Raw genomic sequence first — 20,343 nt, 5'->3', positions numbered from 1 at the left:
GGGGATGACACTTGCCTATTTTTTGTCATCTTTAAGTATTTTTTACTCTTTACATTTCTTTATTCACATCCTATGCATTTCATGGCCTTTATATACAATAAAGAGCACAGGTGTTCATAGATATATAGGAAGCCGGATAAGGGGTGAGATTAAATAAATCTGTACTTCCTCTCATTCAAGTAGATTCAATCATTAAATGTTGTTTTTTCTCATCACTGGTTGTGTATTATACTTTCTTCTGCGTTTTCTTTCACTTGTTTGAATAATTTCTCTTTTTTTAATTTACATGTTCCAAATAAATACAAGTTAAAATAATAAATTCATTTATTTTATTACATTTATAATTTGCCTAGTTATCAGGTCTCTTGTGTTTTTTTCGTACCTGACGTCATGTGGAACAACAACAAAAAAATCTAAATTGTTGTTCCAGATTTTTCCGATTATTCGTAGAGTGAATGAACGCCCCCTGGTTGCTTGACCAATGATTGACCCGCACATGCTCCCAGCGGTGTGTGCAAACCAGCCTCTGATTGGTTGACTCGGCTCGTCCTCTCGGAAGAGGCGGGGCCAGGGTGAGCTGCAGTTAATCCCGTTTCGGAGCGGAGAGGACTGACGGAGTCCGCGTCTGTAACTACACAAACTCTTTCCTCAGGCGAAGTCACCGACACAAATCTCACATTTCATGACGCCGCAGAGTTCAACGCGAGACACGAACTTTCAGCGGGGGCGGTGGTGTTTGGGAGACGCGGAGGTTCACGGGAAGGCTCAGCGTGGATGTCCGGGGAGCCACGGTGAAGAAGAACTCAGGCCGTTTGTGGGTTATTTATATTTATGGTCGTGAGTTTGTCTGCTGGAGGACTTTAAAGCAGCAGCGCGTTAACCAGGTGAGTGTCGCCTCTAAAACACTTTACCATCACACCAACACTCATTCACACGACTAACCAGAGTTGTCCTCCTCCGCCTCAGGTTTAAAAACACGATCGTCAGGGAGCTGTGGTCTGTAACGGTGAGTCCCTTCACTTTGGTTCCCAATCAGTTCCTGACTCCCGCAGCAGGAATTCAAATAAAACCTCTGGTAACCGAGTAGAAACACACGTGACTCGGTTGTTTGTGTGTTGTTCTGCTAAAATGAATCCTGTTGTTGTTGCTCCATGATAATCCAGAGTGTCTGCGGACCTTTAAATGACTTATTATGTGTGATCAACACACCCTGAACCCATCACCCCTTCCCATCTGTTGCTGTGCTTTATTACTGACCCCATGCCCCTCTGATGTATTATTCCTCTCTCTCTCTCTGTGTGTGTGTGTGTGACCTTTTTTGCCTTTCAAATGAAACACACAGATGTCCTTTCAATCCAGCACAGCATCATGTCACTGGTAGTGTGTGTGTGTGTGTGTGTGTGTGTGTGAGGATGCTGATGCCTTCACTTCTCCTTGTTCACATGTGGATTTGCTGAATGCTGGCAAACCAATACATATGACCTGCTGTCTCTCTCTCTCTCACACACACACACACACAGACATACAGTTTGTCTCCATGACCTCAGAGGACACTACATTGACTTACATTGCTTTCCTTGTGACTTACTCTAACCTAAGTAACAACTTGCCTAAACCTAACCTAATCTTATGTCTTCACCTGAAAATTTAATGGTTTACGTTCTGCGGACTTGTCTTTTGCCCCTATAAGGAGGACAAGTCCCCATAATGTGACTGAACAAATTTAGGTCCCCACCACACGAGTAATTCCTTGACGACACACACAAACATTACTCTTTCACGTATGAATGCATTAAAACAACCTAATTCATTCAACCAAACCACCCAATTCAATTAGTTTTCCTTAACACAATCAGTTTTGTGAAGAAACTGAATGGTGTGTGTGGTGTGTGGGGGGGTGTAGCATAATGTCAGCCCATCATTGTCTGCACTATTTGTTCTGTGTGCTGTGTGACTTTCAATCATCACTCTGCCTATGAGACATAATAGGTGTCACTGTCAGTCAGTGGCCATTTTTAGCACTTGCACCCACTCTTTTATTGTTGTCATCTCTGCCTTGTCTTGCATTGTGTGTTTATTTGCCCCCCCCCCCCCCCCACTTCATTGATACAACATCAAGGTCTCTGTCTCCCCCCAAGCTTTAAAGCAACTGTCTGTCTGCGTACAAGAACAAATGCACCCTGAGGAACATGACTGTGTCATCGTATAGACAATGACATGCTGCTGCTTATGTAACGTGTCTTTTGGCCACTTCCAGTCCTGTGAAATGAATTTGGTCAGACTGTAGTTAGCTGATCCGTGTTTGACTCACTGGTCAACAATTATTGTTGTCATATATCATACATTGACAACACTAGATTTGGTTTGGTTTTAAGTGATGTCTTCAGTTATAGAAAATAAATATTTTATTTTTTTAACCATCCTACAAGGAGGAATCACTGCAGCCTCAAAATACTGGAATACCTTGAAGCTTTTTTTTTGTTTCCAGATCACTCGCTCCACCTAAAACAGCAGAAAAGTAAATGTAAGGGCATATTAGCTGGCTGTAGTCAAATAGCATTCTGGGAGATGAAAAGACAAACAGATTTGTGTTCCCTATAGAACAACAATAATGCTATTGTGTAACTATCGTGCTCACATTCTTGACTCTTGGTGAAATGTTGACTTACTATGTGTCTATGTTTATCCTCTATCTGACTTCCTATCTCAGATTACACATGGCTTTGACAGCAGAGAGAGTGGGATCTATATTCCAGGTTGATGATTACTGGTGGAAATGGATGTTAATTCTTAGTGGATGTGTCACAGTGTTGTCACTGTTTGAGAGAGAGTCAGTAGTTTCCACGTATCTACAAATACGTGCACCGAGGGTGACTTGGCTGATGTGTCATCTGTTCTGTCCTCTGTGTCCTTTCCAGATGTTGAGGCTGTGGAGGCGAGACATGCTGCTCTCAGAGAGGCTGGGAGAAGACTCTCCGTTGGTCGCGGTGCCTGGCCCCCTGGCCACAGCAGCCCCGACGGGACCCAACATTTCATGGCTACCTGAAGCCCCACATCTGATCCCAGAGCAGCCGATCTTCCTCATGACCCCTGCAGCTCAGGCTGTGTCAGGCTTCTTCGTGTGGACGGCACTCATCCTCACCTGTCACCAGGTAACGACTTGCAAACAGCGTGTGGAGAGGGAGGTGCTAAGATCATCAGGTTTTTATTTCAACTTTAAGTGAGTGGATAATGTATTTACCCAAATGATGAGGTCTGACTGAGCAGACAGGGTTTCCTAAAGAGGTTCCTTACAAACATGTAAACTGGTTGTAGCAGGTGCATGTGTGTGTGTGTGTGCGCGCGTCTGTGGTGTGTGTGTTGCTCAATGCACAGGCAATGTGATCCTGATACATCTGCTCAGCACCAGAGAAGGGCAGGGGGTTGCATGGCAACATCCCTCAGCAGGTGTTTGTGAAACACACATGAAGGGGAAACTTGATCCAGGTGGATGAAAAGCCTGTATGAAATCTGGTTGGAAAAACAAAAATAGTTTTTCTCCACTCATTCCAGTGAAGTTTTGCGATTTATAAATTGTTAACATCATTGACACTGACAGTAAGGAGACATAAGTGAAGTACATATGTTTTATGATTATCTCCAAATGTATCTGTCTCTACGAAATGAAAAAGCTGTTTGACTTGTAACCTTCAAGTCCCTTGTGTAAAGTTTTTGAAAGGTCTGTTCCAGTTTAACTTGTAGACTCAGTGTTGATGTTTTAAACTTATTATTTATACATAATATTTTCCACAATTGTAGTTTCACACTTAAAGCTGCAGTTGCTAGGATTTAGAAAGAGGAAGTGGAAGAGAACAGGAGAATATAACTTCCTGTCCCCACCTCGCCTTCATACTGAACTCCACTGCTGTCTCCAACGCCCCTCCCTGCACCGCAGAGCCCCTGCAGTGCACACAGGATAGTAACCACAGCAACCAGAAAAAAACAGGGAGACTGCCTCTGCATGTCACAGCGACGTATTCAGCAACTTTGCAAATACAATAATTCAACGCTAACCACCAGTCACAGTTATAATCAAACAGAAGCTAAAGTTAGCCCGACTGTATCATCGTGGTAACACGAGAGCTGCTGCAGGCTGGGTAATTACCTGTGAAGCAGACATGTGGCTAAGTGAGCAGTGATTGACGCCTGCTCAGACACTCCTAGCTCTGATTGGTGATTTACCTGCCTCGTGCACCTCTGTCAGACCATCGAGACAATTATAGAAGCAGTCAGAACAAATGTTTTTATAAATATTCATTATAACGCTCAAAACATTTATTTTACTTTTGTTCAATATTTAATATTTCAATGTTTAAGACGTCTCCTTTATCATTTCCAGATCTACATGCATCTACGCTTTTACAGCTCACCCAGGGAGCAGCGCCACATCGTGAGGATCCTCTTCATCGTCCCTATCTACGCCTTTGACTCCTGGCTCAGCCTCCTCTTCTTCACCAATGACCAGTACTACGTGTACTTTGACACCGTCAGGGACTGCTACGAGGGTAAGGACGTGCTTTTGACATACAATGATGCAGACAACTCCCAACTGCCTGAAGCTTGTTTGCACTAATAAACCAAAGCCACTCCTCCGTATGTAAATGTCACCAGTTTGTATTCCCACCAATCGTCCATCTTGGCTGCAATGCTGGTGTCTCATGATACACCAGGTGTCGATGTAAACAGACTTTTAATGGCATTTGCTCTGATAGAAGTTACCTATTTAAAATCCACCTCATTGTGGGCAACCTTTCCAGCTCTCTTGCTGAAACACATTTTGATCAGATGAGATTGGAGATGAACAAACGCGTCTGTTCATCCAGAAAAAACGATTCCAGGAATCCTTTAGAATATGGACGTTTTTTATTTGTGTCTGATCAGAAAAAGATGATGTGGCAGCTTAGCGGAGACAATGGATGATACAAACATAACAAAAGCTACCACTCTCGAGATATTAAATGGGCAGCAGGTTGTGAGAGGCAGCTCACTGCCTCCGCTCCTTTCTCTTTCTCTCCTCAGTTGGTTGTGACGTTTAGGATAGAAATAGTCACCACGCTGTGACACTTCCTACGTCGGGGAAATGATGATGTCAAATGCATTCGGATGTTGGGGGGGGGCACTCAATGCAGGGTTGTGCTTTTGGCTGGAAACGTTGTGAGTGTTGTGGTCGTCGTATCACTCCCTCCTCCTCCTTTTTTTCTTGTTGTCCTCACTTGGCACCATCCTCTGTTCACTCCCTTTTTTTCCCTTCTTGCCCTTCGTCTCCTCCTCCTCTCCTCCTCCTCCTCCCATTGCCCTTCCCTCCCCACCACGCTCCGGAGCCCTGCCTCGATCTTTTCCCTCAGCAAGGATGACTGACCTGTTGCATGGCAACTGCACTCACAAATCTCCCTCGCCAACTGTAATGGCTGCATCAGATAATGAGTTTCTCTCAACCAAACTTACTGCAAAGTTCCCATTCTCATTGTATGTAAGCCTACTGTATCACCGTGGCAACAAACATGCTGATGGGGTCCTCAGGGAGAAATGAAGGAGCATGATGGTAAACAGCTGAGACACAGGGGGCTGTACTCAGACCAGTTCTCGTCACTCAGATCTGTGCAGAAGCCGCTGTGTTCAGTCAGTGAACTGTCATGTGTGGCATCTTATTGTCGTCAGACAGGAAACGTGTGTGTACGTACGTGCGTGCGTGTGTGTGTGTGTACGTGTGTGTACGTGCGTGCGTGTGTGTGTGTGTCACACAACACCACAAACTTTCTCAAAACTGCCACATCATAATCACCTTATTTTACCTCACATGCACGGTCACACACAAGCACATCCTGCCTGTGAGAGTGTGTGACAACATGGATGCACACTCGCATAGAGGAATAGTAAGCTCCACGGGGTTAACAGGATTAACCTGGTCGTGTTTTTTATGAGCGTCTCATCGTCATCAGCCTCTCACTGAAACAGCACAGGGGGGATAATCCACTGTCAGTCACATGCATGGGGAAAGGTGTGTGCATGAGTTTGTTCAAAATAACTCAACAAATCATCGTCAGATTTTCTCAAAGCTTGGTGTGAATATTACTCGCATATATAAACGCATTCTACACAGTCTACAATTTGCATTGAACAGAAGATTATTCCACATTATGGAGAGATAACACTGAACGCATCTTTTCTCATATAAGCCTTCTTTTAAAATGAAAGATTTTGTGACCAGTGGAAAATACAGTTTCAGCATCCAGTTAAAAAACAATTAATAAAAAGTAAGCTCAAGAATGACCACAGAAGTAGCTTTTGAAATCACAAAATGAAACTTGATATTTGCTTCCGCCGAGGAGGTTAGGTTTTATGAGTGTGTTTGTTATTTAGCAGGATTATGCAAAAACAACCGGAGGGATTACCACAAAATTTAGTGGAAGGATGTGGTATTGGTCAGGAGAGAACCCATTAAATAATAGTCCAGGAATTTGTTCATTTTCTTTAACACAGCGAGATGGCGTGTTTTTCAACATTTTTTTTGATTTCTCAGGGAATTATGTGCGAATCTTGATAAACGGACATATTTGTGGGTTGGTATGACTGGAGGCTATTTCAACTGCTGTATGGTAACAAGGGCTCAACTACCACCAATGTGTAGCTGAGAAATTTAGCTACAAGGCTTGTTTTAATTTAAGGGGAATGTTTGGCCTTGGCAGAGATATGTGCTCTGAGTCCGTCATGTCGTCTGTTTCATGGTGGGAAACTATTACAGTAATGTACTGCCACTACAGATAATACCCGTACTTGTTCAAGGCAAACATGGCAAATAGAAATGATGCCTGCTTAGAGATTATAACTAACAATCCCCTCTCTTCTTGTTTTTCTGTAGCGTTTGTGATTTACAACTTCCTGAGTCTGTGCTACGAGTACCTCGGAGGAGAGAGCGCCATCATGGCTGAGATCCGAGGGAAACCCATCGAGTAAGTCTCAAATGTTTCCTGCCGAAGGATTCGTTTTCAACAATAGCTGTTTGTGACCGAGCAAGACGTTATCATGCATATGTTCATTTTTTCTATCCTGGTGCTGCAACACTGTTTATTCTCGGCAGACATGAGAAATGACTTGTCTTATTTTCGCTGCTGCAGTCGGAATAATCTGAGCTTCGTCCCGTCAGGTCGAGCTGTATGTTCGGCACCTGCTGTCTGAGGGGGAAGGCCTACTCCATCGGCTTCCTGCGTTTCTGTAAGCAGGCCACTCTGCAGTTCTGCGTGGTCAAACCGCTCATGGCCGCCATCACCGTGGTCCTGCAGGCCTACGGCAAATACAAGGACGGAGACTTCGAGTAAGTTCTGCAGCTGGGGAGGCGGGACGGAGGTCCATCGATGAAACCTGGATTTAGTTTTATTTAAATTTATAGAAGTGGAGTCGAGAAGAGATTAAAAAAAAGAGGGATGGATTACTCCTTTTAACTATTTTATTATTCTCTAACTCCGCCTGTTTCCACAGTGTTGCCAGTGGTTACTTGTATGTAACCATCATCAACAACATCTCCGTCAGCCTGTCTCTGTACGCCCTGTTTCTCTTCTACTTCTCCACGAGGGAGCTGCTCAGCCCGTACAGCCCCATGCTCAAGTTCCTCATGGTCAAGTCGGTCGTCTTCCTCTCCTTCTGGCAGGGTAAATGAAAACCACTGTAAACAGTGCAAAACAAGCCACGAAGCGCTGTAGGCACAGTAGTATAATTTTTATCCATCTGCGGTCAGGCATGCTGCTCGCCATCCTGGAGAAGTGTGGCGCCATCCCTCAGATCAACTCGCTGGAGGTGTCCCTCGGCGAGGGCACGGTCGCCGCCGGTTACCAGAACTTCATCATTTGCATTGAGATGTTCTTCGCAGCGCTGGCTCTGCGGCACGCTTTCACCTACAAAGTCTACATGGACAAAAGTCTGGATTCACAAGGTGAGAAGATGTCTGTAACAGGAAGTATGATCGCTGAAACCTTGTGTGGATTTTCTTCTTCACTGACCTTTTTTAAAATACAACTACTCCTTTATTTACTTTCTCTTCATTCTTCTCTTTTTCACCTCACTCACATTTTTTGACACCAAATGGGTGGAGTTTTTTCCCCCTGTTTCTACACAAGTCTTCATTTCTCTCTTGTCTCTTTCTGCTGCACCATGAAGGACCTGCTCTGACATACGGAGAGTTTGGTACGTTAAATACTGATGACGTCCCCCCCCAATTTGTATCTATGCTACTGTCTTTAGCTGCTTATCGTCCTCTCAGTTGCGTTCTTCTTTTTTTATTTAGGTTTTGATTGTGAATTTTTTTAACCTGTGATTAGCATTTCATAAAATTTTAACTTTTCGCTCTGACAAATCCATTCTCATTCCTTTCTGTCTTAAATCCCTCTACATCACTGTGAACCCCTTTTCCTTTTGTCCTTCTTCTGTTTAAATTACATCCTCTCTCCCTCTTTCAATTCCTTCCTTTTTCATCATTTCTCTTTCACCCACTCCCTCCTTTTGTCTCCCTCTAAATCACTGATGCCCCATTCCTCTTGTGCCTCTATTTGTTGTCCCCTCTTTTCCTCTGCCAGCCTTTCCTCCCTCCAATAAATCATTCCTCTTTCCACTCCTCTTTTTTCATCTGCCCCTCCTGATTCAGTTTTTTTCTTTCACACAGTCCCTTCATTCTCCACCTATCTTCCTCTCTTTCAATTTGATTCCACCATAAATCCACACATGCTTAATGATTTCCCCTTTCTCTATTTTTTCTACTTACCCCTCTTCTAAATCACTCCTTCGCCTCTCCCCATCCTGTATGTTTCTTCCACTGACTATCCTTTTCTTCCTTGTCCCTCCCCCTTTAACCCTTTTCACACACTATCTTTTTCCTCCCTCTAACTCTCTGGTGTTGTCTGCCTCCCGCAGGTCGCCGGGCCCCCATGAAGAGCATCTCCAGCAGCCTGAAGGAGACCATGAACCCAGGCGACATGGTCCAAGACGCCATCCACAACTTCTCCCCGGCCTACCAGCAGTACACTCAGCAGTCAACGCTGGAGCAGGGTGTGCCCCCGCCCGTCTCCCGCACCCACAGCGCCGTCAGCGCCCGCGGCGACACGGAGAAGACGCTCCTGCTCAGCTCTGATGACGAGTTTTAAACGGCACAAACAGGCAGTGGCTCTTTCGCAGCTGAATCTTATTCAGACTGATGTTTTAATGGCGGATGGCACTGGGTGCTCCTGTGCAGCTGGTCCTCTGTAGTGTGTGATTGGTGGAGTCGTGTTTGTTTCCCTTGTTTTTGAGACTTAATGAACCTAAGGAATTTTGTGCGTACACATTTCTGCAGCCACACTTTGCAAGCATTTGGTTGGAACTCTGTGAGCTGATTTTGTGTTAAAACCACCGGCTAGAAAATGATTGATTGATTCACTTGTTGCACACTTCTTACATATAGAATATATTTGACTGAAAAGCAGAAGCTTGGTGAAGTTTAACTTCATATTTTAGCTCAGTCTTGTTTTCCTTCTGTGTTCAGAGTGGTTTTCTGGCTATTTCAATTTTTACTCCAGTCATGAAAATACTTGAATAGTTGAGGTGAACTAGAAAACTGGAAATGGAAAATATAAAAGTTGTGTAAAAGTTTAGAACTTTTAATTTGATAAACTCAAAGAATATTTAGAAATGAATTAACAAAAACTTGAGATAAGTTGCTTTGCAAATATATATTTATGTGCTTCAAACAGAAGCTGTTGTTGCGGCATTAACGTTACGGATTTATCCAATTAATGAATTGTTTTGGGGATTTTAAGGGACGCCCTTCACTGCAGTGAGGCGATGGATTTAAAGGGAAACCTGTCGGAAACATGGATCAATGTTGTATTGATATATGAACAGATAAGAGTGAGGCAGAGCAGATTATAGATTATACAGTGCATCTGCTCCAGTGGGCAGCAAGAGTGAAGGGCAGCAGCAGCAGAGGCGCTCAGGATTACACTGGTTTAATAGGAACGTTATTTGAACGGCCGAGATTAGAGCTGGAGCTGTCTCACTCAGACCGTCGACCTCTGCAGGCCACGATGTAGGTTAACAGGATCGAGGGGAAAGCAGGAGGAACATAGGTTAACACTAACTTCAGCTGCTTGTTGTCTGTACACAAACAATATCATAGGAAATGAATATTTTATACATTTAGTGCCACTGGGCGGTTCAAGGTCCCACAGTTAAACATGCTCAACCAGTCGTGATTTAGTCACCAACATCTTTAACACCCCCTGGAGATCATTAATGTGTCACAGACAATGCAAAGAAACTTCTTGTTGATATTTTCAAATTTACCAAATAAATTTACAAATGCTAATTATGCCCACACACAGATTTGTTATCAAAAACTCTTCAGTATGACTTTAAGCTTGTTTGTAAGGAATCCCCTTGAACATAATTGCGGGAAAGATACAAGTCATTCTTTTGCCCCAAATGTCTCCAGGGGGCTTCATATGTTTGAGTAATTGAGTTTACAAAATTCCCCAACCTCTGACTCTGATAAGTTCTGACTGAATTCATAAGAATTTCTCAAATCTGTCCACATTTGTCTTCTGCATTTGTCCTGACCACTGTGGTGACCTGTTGTTTGCCAGTAAAGTTTCAGTATTTTCAGTTTTTTTTGCTTGTTGGCTTAACTACGTTTTTTTTGCACATTATACTGTTCTTATCATGAGAGATGATAATTTAAAAGCTTAAAAAACACAAATTATTCTGATGTTAGACAATACAGTTAAAAATGTAAAAAAGTGTTTCTTTTTTCTGCTGCTTTTATTCTCCAGTCCTCTTTTTTTTTTCATTTACTTTCACCGCAGTTAGAGCGGGGTTATTTTTTAACTCGTAATTTGAGGTCTTGACTCATCTGAATGAGTCATAGCAAGTCTGCCAACATGTTTACTGTAACTACTTTCACTGCTCGGCTGTAGCGCTGTATGAACACCAGGGGGCTGTGTGGAGTAGACAGCAACATATCCACTCATAGTTATCACTCACTTTAAGCTTCGAGCATGTACAACAGAAGACAAGAGCTTTGTCTGATGGCCAGTCTTTGATTTTCTTGTGCGTGCGTGTGCGTGCATGTGTGTGTGTAGTGGCCATTGGTCTCTTTTATTTCTACTTCTGTTTGACATAATATTAGTTTTAAATCAGAGGGATAACATGTTTGAGTGAGGAAGCCAGAGCCCATGTTTTAGACATTGCTGAGTCACTGGGTGGTTGCTTATTTTTATTATTATTATTATCATTATTATTATCATTATTATTATCCCCTTCTGGGATTTGAAATGTTTAACATAACAGATACAGATTTGTTTATGTGCTTCTATATGTTTTGACACAGACATTTTCCTCTGTTCTTTCCTATCACAGTAGATATTATGTTAAAACCCATTTCGATGCAAGTTTTGAATTATAATTTTTTGCACTACAGCTCCTAAAGGGAAGTTTCCCTCCTTTAAAAGCAGATAACGTGTCACTCTCACTGCACTTTGAATGCCATACCTGCTCTCATTAAATGAATACATGAGCATCGCTGAGAAAACGCTGTCGCCTCTTGTTGTAAATACACTTGTTGATGCAGCATGTGGAAGCACGGGAGAAACAAAGACATAGTTTTGTATTTTCATTTCATTACTGTCTTTTTATTTGAGCAATTTGTTGAATTTTGATTTTATAGTTCTTTGTATATATTCAAGCTGCTCATGATGCTACTTTTTCATGTCTAATGGATAAATACTGCAAGAAATAATAAATGATATTTAGTCTGGTATTCAACGTAACCTCTTGTTTTTTCTAATAGTATCTGTATCTGATTCACATCCTTTGAACACACGGTTCACAAACTGGCAACTGTGGCTCCAGAGGGTCGTCCACCTAACCTGAAGGTCGGTAGTTTGATTCTGAACTTCTTGCCCCTGATGGTTGTGCTGACAGAGAATCAATGGTTGTGTAATAGACAAAGTTCTATGTAAAGACGTTCTGTATGAATGTGATTTATACTGTTAAGTTTGATTGGTTGACAAAAACAGTCCATGGAATGTTACTAAATCGATTATTCAACCAGATTTCACACAGACCAATGTAGTGTCGAGCATGTGTTGAATCATACATGTTCTTCTCCACTCGTCCACCAGTTTTTCACACATTCTTCTCTTATTATGTCTGTTCTGTCCCAATGCTCTAATTTCACACGCAGCTTTTTATAATTACACTAGAGACCAACAGTCCCCATAAACTCAATCAAGCTGCTCCAGATCGTACACCATAGTCACTCATAGATAACAGTCCCTTCAGTATGCCTGCTTTTTTTTTCATAAATATCGTTATTTCTTGTGAAATTCACCAACATTTTGAAAAAGGCTCCAGTCTCACAATGTTAAAGAAAGAGATCCTGGATCTGCCTCCTTTACTCCAATCAATAATAGGTTCTTCCTTGGCCCATACCCCACCCTTACACACACATTTCAAAAAAATCAGTTTAGTGGTTTCTGTTTAATCCTGCAAATAGAAAAAACAGCACTGAAAACATCACATCCTTGGCTGAGGTATTTAATCTGTTCAGTGGTATTTGTAGGAGTTGCACATTTCCCATAACCCCCTTGCTGCCAAAATCAGGTATGTTAAATCTGCTGGCCTCAGTATTTTTTTTCGTCTGCCGTAACGAATGAGTTCACTGAAGTAACAGTGCTATGAACCAGTGTGTCCACATCTTAATGCTGCAAAACTAAGTATCAGCTCTCTACAAAATAAAATGAGCTGGTGAACGAGATGAAATGTTGCTGAAAGGGTTTTACAAACCACCAATGTCAAAGTGAAAGAAACAGATTAGACCTGTTGCCTTGAATTATGTGGATTTTTTCTTTTCAAATTATGCTGCGCACATACAGAACCATGTAAAAACATGGCAGGACAAGGCGGCAGGGCCGCAGCTGAAATAACCCTGACACTCACAGGAGAGCGTCATGGCTTTGGCAGCTGAGCTCAAGTAAACATGAACACTCATGTACCTGAGTCAGCAGATTCATGCAGCACATGTATGGCCAATATTGAGATAATGACCTTACTGTCGGATTTATTTCCTTTAAAAGAATTAGAAGAATTAATTTTTCTTTGTCATAAAGTTAGTAACTCATTTGTTTAATCTTTAACTTTAAATCATCCACGATCGAAACTATTTACTTGCACTCTAACCTTGAGTTTTATCTTCTGATCAGGAGTAACAAATTGTGCAACACATCCAGCAGGTCCCTCTTCCGCCCTGTAGCTGACAGTCACAAACGCACCATTTTATGTACAATATGTACAACATTTATTATAATTAATATTTAAAATAGACAATGTACTTAAATTTTCACAATAGAAAAAATACAGGTAATAAATACAAAGACCATTTTTGTTTTGCAAGTATTACAAAACATCCAGCACAAGTTGACAGATGTGAGACATTAAAATATTGAGAATAAATGCTTTGCCACACTGATATTCATATAGCTAAATATATGCCTCATATCTTAAAGGAGTTATTTGTCAACACAGTCTAATGTGTTACAATGCCTGCTTAGAAATGATATTGCTAGCACTATTCAGTGGCCTAAACTCCATGAGATCCAGGCCTGTTTGAGCTCGACTCGACTCAAACAGGCCGGCGACCGACGGAGGTTTTCAAGTGAATCAAACGCCACCTCTCACTACCTTCTTTCCCCAGTCCGCCTTTTCCTTCTTTCTACTTTCTTTCTCCATCATCCGACAACACCCTCGCCCTTCGTCTCCTCCCCATCGCCATCTTTCTCTCTAAACGCCTTCCCTCCCAACATCCCGTTTCTGCCCAGCCTGGCCAATTCAGAAGTGACCTTAATTTTTTTCCTCACACAAATAACATATAAACCATCATAGAAAAATAATATCCCTCCAAGAATCCACTATGACACGCCAGTACAAACATGGCAAAAAACACACACACAAAAAAAAAATCATACAGCAATATGGCCATTGGCTTTGAGCATACTTCTACACAGCTAATAATTAACATTTCGCAAAGTAATCACCGTCGCCACACAACACAATTATTAGACATGAGAATATCCCCAGACTAGTCATAAGTAAGTACGTCTGAAAACAGAACATCACAGCACTCGTTAGCTTGTCTTTTTCATAATATCTACCTTTAAATACAAATAAAATATAGAATATATCTCTGATAAATGTCACTCAACATTTTCGTCTCTCAACGGCACATACAAACATTACAAATAAAAACACAAAACCGGGAATGTTTGCAGAGGATTTGCATCGTTTTTGAGTGTGTAATACCGACCAGATGCGACTCCGCTTTGACACGTTTTTGGCAAAATGACCAACATCTGTTGTTGGGAGTCTAGCAGATATAGAAAAAGGAGGGAAGCCGAAGCAAACTGTATCAAAATTAGGGATTGTGAAACGAGTGGTGGGGGATAACAGGAGGAATTGTAAAGAAAAATGTGTGGTGGTGAACAGGTAAGAAGGAGCGATTACAGTCTGTTTTTCAACCTTCTCTCTCTGACATTTCCATTCTCATAACTCCGACATACACTGAAGGCACTGCAGTAATGTGGGAAGTGTGTACACAAGTAGTATGAAACTTTCTCCTCAAACCAAGGGCAAGAACAGGAAGGGAGACTGACAAACCCAAAATTAAGACATTTCACTTCATGTACAGTTTTGAATTCATGAACACAGCGTTTCTCAACCGTTTTTCTGGAGTGTGTCAAACCTTTTAAATTCCAAAATCCTCATGGCCTCATCTAAGAAAGCTGTTGGGTGGCATACTGCTATTTTTTTTTTTTTAAAGAATGAAGGAAATGTCAGAATGTGAGTGTGGAGTCTGGGGAATCCCCCGTGGCCCCTGCCTGGATATCAGATGACGCGGAGGTTGAGAAACTCTGCGTTAATGACCAAGTGATTCATACTGTGAGACATTCTCTTGCATGCTAACAGAAACACATGACCCTGGGCTGCTTGTGAGAAAACACTAACTAGCTTCAGACTACAACTGTACCAGGAATGTAGACGTTTGTCAAGCTGGAGGAAGCAGCGCATGGCATACGTCAGCTCCACCCTGGTGGTTTTTTTGCTGAGTGGTGAGAGATGTACAGTAACTCTGGTTTGGGTTGTTCGGCTTCAGTCCAGTGAGTCCGGTCAGTCGACGGTTTCGAGTTGTGAGGATCCTGTGCATACGTGCACGCGTCTGTGCTCGACGCCTCGCTCACATTACACCTGCTGCCTTGTTCTGAACAAAACTGAGCTCTTGAGTTTCTCAACAAAGCTACTTGAGTAAATTTCAGTCGGCTAAGCTATAGCATTATAAAAAAATAGCATGAAGTAGAGGACCCCTCCACTTGTCCTGGATGAATTCTCAGCTGTGGCTTTAGAAAACTAAAAGTAGCTGTTGTCATTTTGATGGTGTCACACGCAGCTCTGAATGATGCACTTCGTAATGTAACGGGGCTCAACGCAAACAAGCATTTAGCAATTTTCCTATTTGTCTTCCTATTGTTTAGCATGTGTATAGTACACGTATGCCTGCAGGTGTATGCATGTGTGAGAATGTGTGTGTGTTTGCATTGCAGGTTGTGCATCCCTCCCCAAGTCTGTTCCCAGCAGCTCCTTCTAGGACGGCTCGTGTTCTCTCTGTTGCTGAGGCTGTGGTGGACTCTTAACGATGGTGATGACGGAGGCGGTGTTGAGGCGCGGCGCCGTGGCCAGCAGGTTGCCCCCTCCGGCCTCCAGACCTCTGGCGAATCTCTGGAGAGCAGCCAGGCGTGCACCGAGGCCCTCCAGCTCTTTCCTCATACCGGCGTTCTCGGCACCGAGCCTATCCACCTCCCTCTGAAGCTCCATTTTCTGCTGCTCCAGGGCCTCGCGCTGGGAAACCCGTTTGACCCGGCAACTGGCGGCGTAGCCCCGGTTCTTCAAGGTGCGACGCCGCTGCTTCAGCTTCTGGATCTCCTCGCGGGACATGCCGCGCAGGTGGAGGTTCAGCTCCCGTACCGTGAGGGACATGAGCTCACTGTCTGAGAGGAAGGGCACGTTCTCGCCACATTCCTGCTTCACCTTAAGGGAAGAGGTGGAGGACAGAAGAAGAGAAAAGATGCAGTTGGATGAAGTATTGAGGAAAAAAGGGATGGACATCAACAAATGACATTAAAGAGCAACTGAACTGGGAGGAGAGTCAAACCTCTTTCCAACATTGCCATTTTCCCTCTTGTAAAAATAGCCCAAGGCTATAAACATGACTCATTCTCCTAGAAATAATAAAACAGAGTATTATTTCTGGCTGTGTGTTACCTTCAGGGCTTTGCTGTTTCTTTCTGTCGTCATGATCCAAATGTCTTCAGCTTTTACCCCCCAAGCACCAGTCAACACAGATACAGACACTCTGGAAGCACAGAAACAGGACACACACACATAGACACAAAAAAAGGTATGTTACCCCATGTGACTCAGGACATCATGCTGCTTTGGTCCGTATCGGGCCTGACATTTACCATCCGCTCACAAGACAGCCAGTCATGCACGATAAAGAAAAGGAGAACCCACAAATCGGTCATGCTTCTCCAAATGCGCTCTCTCATTAAACTCTGTGGCTCGATATGAAAGAAAGGAGGAGGTTTTGTAAGCGACACGCCGTTTTTCTGTTGGTTGAAATGCCGAGGAGGAAGTTACCATGTGTCTGTCCTTTGGTTGCACAAAGCAGGTGCCCTAACCAATTCCCTTTACACTTCCTCTTGACAACACAACACCAACGGTTCAAAGCTTTCATTGTGGAAAAAGTCCAAATAAGAGCAGGCAACTATTTTTATAGGAAATCGACTGGGCTCAGCGTGTAAACATGTTAAAATAATCATTTTTACTTAACCTGAAGTAAAACTAAATCAGTATATTAAACGTACATGGGACAAACTAACAAGAGTATTTAAAGGTGGACGTGGATGATTCTTCTCTTTCAACAAGCAGCAGTAACAGTGTTTGTTTGTCTGTGCCGCCTTAACACTACTCTATTAGGAAATTTTCTCCTCATTGAGCAGTTAGCACACGCCACACAGGGACTTCCTGCACTCCTCTTAAGGTCAGCGCACAAATGTTGTTATGTGGGATTAAAGTCCAACCTCTACACAGGTCAACTATCTGTTTTTTCTTTTCTCTTCCCCTTCAGCTGTGGAGCTCGGATCACTACAGTGTTGACAGAAATGACTCTGCACTTCAGTCTGAGGCTGTTTTGGCTGTATGGCTAAAATATCTCTTCACATTAAATATTCAATCTAGACCAACAAGTTCAACCTGGACATCATCAAGCCCCAGGGTGTTTTCCCGGCACTTGGCTTTTCATTAACATTACCGTGTTTGCTTTCGTATTTCTTTTCAACATTTTAGAGTGGGTGGGCTTTTGTTTCGTCACACTGTCGCCTAAAGAGAGAGAAGTGTAAGAAAAAAAAACTTGCATGATACCACATACACGTAGAGAGTGGCAAAATACAGCCCTGTGGTTACTGTTGAGCTTTCGGCAGCTTAGTGAGCCGACTCTTCACACTATCATATTTCTTTGAGGAGCAGACCAATGTAGACGAGGTAATGCTGCAGCTAAATTTCACAGCCTCGTGATTACAGTCATTTGCAGATTCCAAAGCATATTTGTGATCTTTGACATCTCGTTTTGGCCTCGTAACTCCAGTCTTTCAACAATAACATTTTGAAGATGGGGATGTGGTGTTTGTTTTCAATGAAACCCGTGGGAATATCTGTTGTTGTTGTGTTGTTTGAACTTGAAGTCTGAGTTTAAGCAATTTAGTGTTACGATTGCAGGTTAGATTGGATTTCTGTCTGCTTTTCAATGCGATATATTGAATTTGAACACATTTATACCCCTGACAAAAGATGGTTGGGGTTAGGATGAATTTGTACTTAAACTGGGTATTAACATTTGACATCCTGTCCCCTGAGTTGACCTGCTATCAATGGCCTTTTTGTTTATGGCTGTCAAATAAAAGTGTATGTGGACACAGTTACCTACAATACCAGTGAATGTAAAGATAAGACTTAGATTGTCCTGCTGACTCCAGCACTACCAGAGAAAACACATTCCCAAGTAGACATGACAGGGGGAGGAAGAAAAGATGCAAATGGGAGTCATGTGAGTTAAATCAGATTTAGTTGAGTTTTGTTTTAATGAGGGGGGTGAGGGAGTTCAAGGTCAGTTACAAATACAAACCCCCTTGAACCCCGGCTGAACTCCGAGAGCAAAAATGAGCCGCAACGTAACATGAGGCCTGCAATTCCCGTAGGTAACTTTGAAGATTAAATCAAATATACTAGAATATATGTTTAAAGTAGAGGGGCTTTAATGATTCCAAGACATTAATAAAGTTCAGCTGTTATATAGTGATAGTGGTAAATGCCACTATTACAGTTCTAGCAATGTAATAATGTTCCAATACTTTATTAGGGCAATGACTGTGTTACTAATGATCTAACAATGCTTCGTTAGCATTCTAACATTTATATACATAATATCCTTTCAATTAATTTTCATTATTGACAGCAGTGTGAAGATGTCTTCTGTGAAAAGGTATAAACAAGTCACAGCTTTGAGAGAATACAGTTGTCTTTGGACTTGAAATAATCTGTCCTCTGCAAAATGTTAAGTTTATCTTTAAATGACAATCAGGGAAAGCTATGGACTTAATATTAGGTAAACGTACACATTACATCACCATGTTAGTGAGTTGATGAAGTTCAGCATTTCTTGTGGCTGTTTTAATCTTCCTATACACCAAGAGCTTGTATGACAACAAAATAAATACTTCATGAAGACTGAATAGAAGCTGTGTTTTCATGATTTTACAGTTATGGATAAGTAAATACCCATAATAAATAAAGTCAAATCATCATACTGCTGTTGAACACTGTATATAATGAGATGATCCAGCTAAGGCGAATAAACACTGGCCATCATCGTCTGCAGTTCGCTGACAAAAACAACACATTTCCCGGAATGCGTGGGATCTGGAGGATTTGCAGGAACATCGGTGGTCGGACAGACCAGAGCCCGGCGGTGGACTCCACTCCGGCTGTAACCGAAGCCACGGCCGTTTCGTTAAGTCAGGGTGATTCAGCAATAAACCGCTCACTCAGCTCCGCTAAGACTGAGACAGTCACCCCCCCACAAAAACAGACTGGGAACAGCCCCGACCACTTGTCTGTGTTTACATAAAAACAACATGTATCGTTTCAACTTCTCCGTTCTCCATAAATGACACTTTAGAGGACATTGGACTGATTAAGTAACGCGATCAAAGCGGAACGCAACAAGTCGACGCAGCTCTAGGCTACAACAAATAATGAAGTCCATCACATGCACATTCTGGAGATTATCAAGGAGTAAATAACAAATAGCCGCCAGACTACTCGTGGAAAGTGTGTTTGACCATCTAACTACATCCACAACCCAGCCTTGTCCTTATAGGGAGAGGAGCTGGACAGCTCGGGGTGAAGGCGCCGCTACCGCTGCTATAGTAAACAGCCATCACGAGTGCCCACGACATCCATTTTAGCAGGACTTTAAATAATCCATTTAAACAGCTTTAAGGCACACGGTTAGATACGGAAGTGAGGGACGCGTGTGGCTGTCAAATGTTGCTAATGTTGAGGGCTAAATACGAGGAGAGGAGCCAGATTAGCCGCATCATGCGAAACATGCTAGTGATGTTAGCAGCTAGCATCAACGGTTACTAGCGAGCTAAAGGAGATTAGAGCAGACAGCTGCCTGCTCACTCGTCCTTGGTTGTTCTGCGAGTCCCCGGCGGACACCAGACCTCCGCCACCCCGCAGTGACACACGAACCCCGGCTACATGCCTCCGTAACGTCGGTGTTTTAATGAAAGGAGCGGTGGTTTACCTGCCGTGTCGAAGCTTCTCTGGCGACAAAATGTCAGTCCGCCTTTTCCCGGAATTACTCCGCTGCTCTCTGAGGTTGGATTCTTTCATTCATAAAAAACAACCGAGCGACAATGACGTCAGGCCAAAAGAATGAGGGCGGAGTCAAACCCCGCCCCCGCGGCGTACTCCGGGAGGATGTAAACAAGGAATCCCTGAATCCCAGAACTTTTCCATGAGCAGCCCACTCCTTCTCCTCCTTCTCCTCCTCCTCCTGCTCCTGCTCCTCCTCCTCCTCCTCCCGTCACTGCTCCCAACAATAACAACAACAACTTCTGTGGAAAAGATCATTCATGGTGTCAAAAAAGGAGCAACCCCGCACTGACA

The 20,343-nt window shown here is 42.9% G+C and overlaps 2 protein-coding genes across 4 annotated transcripts; one reads left to right on the top strand and one right to left on the bottom strand.

Moving 5' to 3' along the window:
• Window positions 1-553: 553 nt before the first annotated feature.
• tmem184ba (transmembrane protein 184ba) lies at window positions 554-11,818 on the top strand. Of its 3 annotated transcripts, XM_069517028.1 has the most exons (10): window positions 718-884; window positions 967-1,006; window positions 2,919-3,152; window positions 4,379-4,544; window positions 6,899-6,989; window positions 7,184-7,351; window positions 7,516-7,685; window positions 7,772-7,966; window positions 8,191-8,217; window positions 8,941-9,381. In XM_069517028.1, exons 3-10 carry the CDS (start codon window positions 2,919-2,921, stop codon window positions 9,168-9,170), a joined length of 1,281 nt encoding a protein of 426 aa, XP_069373129.1. In that variant the 5' UTR covers window positions 718-884; window positions 967-1,006; the 3' UTR covers window positions 9,171-9,381. The 3 variants fall into 3 exon arrangements, with proteins under 3 accessions (XP_069373131.1, XP_069373129.1, XP_069373130.1); XM_069517030.1 differs by lacking the exon at window positions 8,191-8,217 and having other exon boundaries at window positions 554-884; window positions 8,941-11,818; XM_069517029.1 differs by lacking the exon at window positions 967-1,006 and having other exon boundaries at window positions 751-884.
• A 1,515-nt stretch (window positions 11,819-13,333) lies between these two features.
• maff (v-maf avian musculoaponeurotic fibrosarcoma oncogene homolog F) lies at window positions 13,334-20,219 on the bottom strand. The gene is made up of 3 exons (XM_020082688.2): window positions 19,979-20,219; window positions 16,372-16,462; window positions 13,334-16,137 (listed from the first exon to the last, which is right to left on the bottom strand). Exons 1-3 carry the CDS (start codon window positions 20,065-20,067, stop codon window positions 15,694-15,696), a joined length of 624 nt encoding a protein of 207 aa, XP_019938247.1. The 5' UTR covers window positions 20,068-20,219; the 3' UTR covers window positions 13,334-15,693.
• Window positions 20,220-20,343: the final 124 nt, after the last annotated feature.

The sequence above is a fragment of the Paralichthys olivaceus genome, chromosome 21, assembly GCF_024713975.1.
Source record: "Paralichthys olivaceus isolate ysfri-2021 chromosome 21, ASM2471397v2, whole genome shotgun sequence".
Taxonomy (NCBI): Eukaryota; Metazoa; Chordata; class Actinopteri; order Pleuronectiformes; family Paralichthyidae; genus Paralichthys; species Paralichthys olivaceus.
This window is presented reverse-complemented; position numbering and strand designations above follow the sequence as displayed.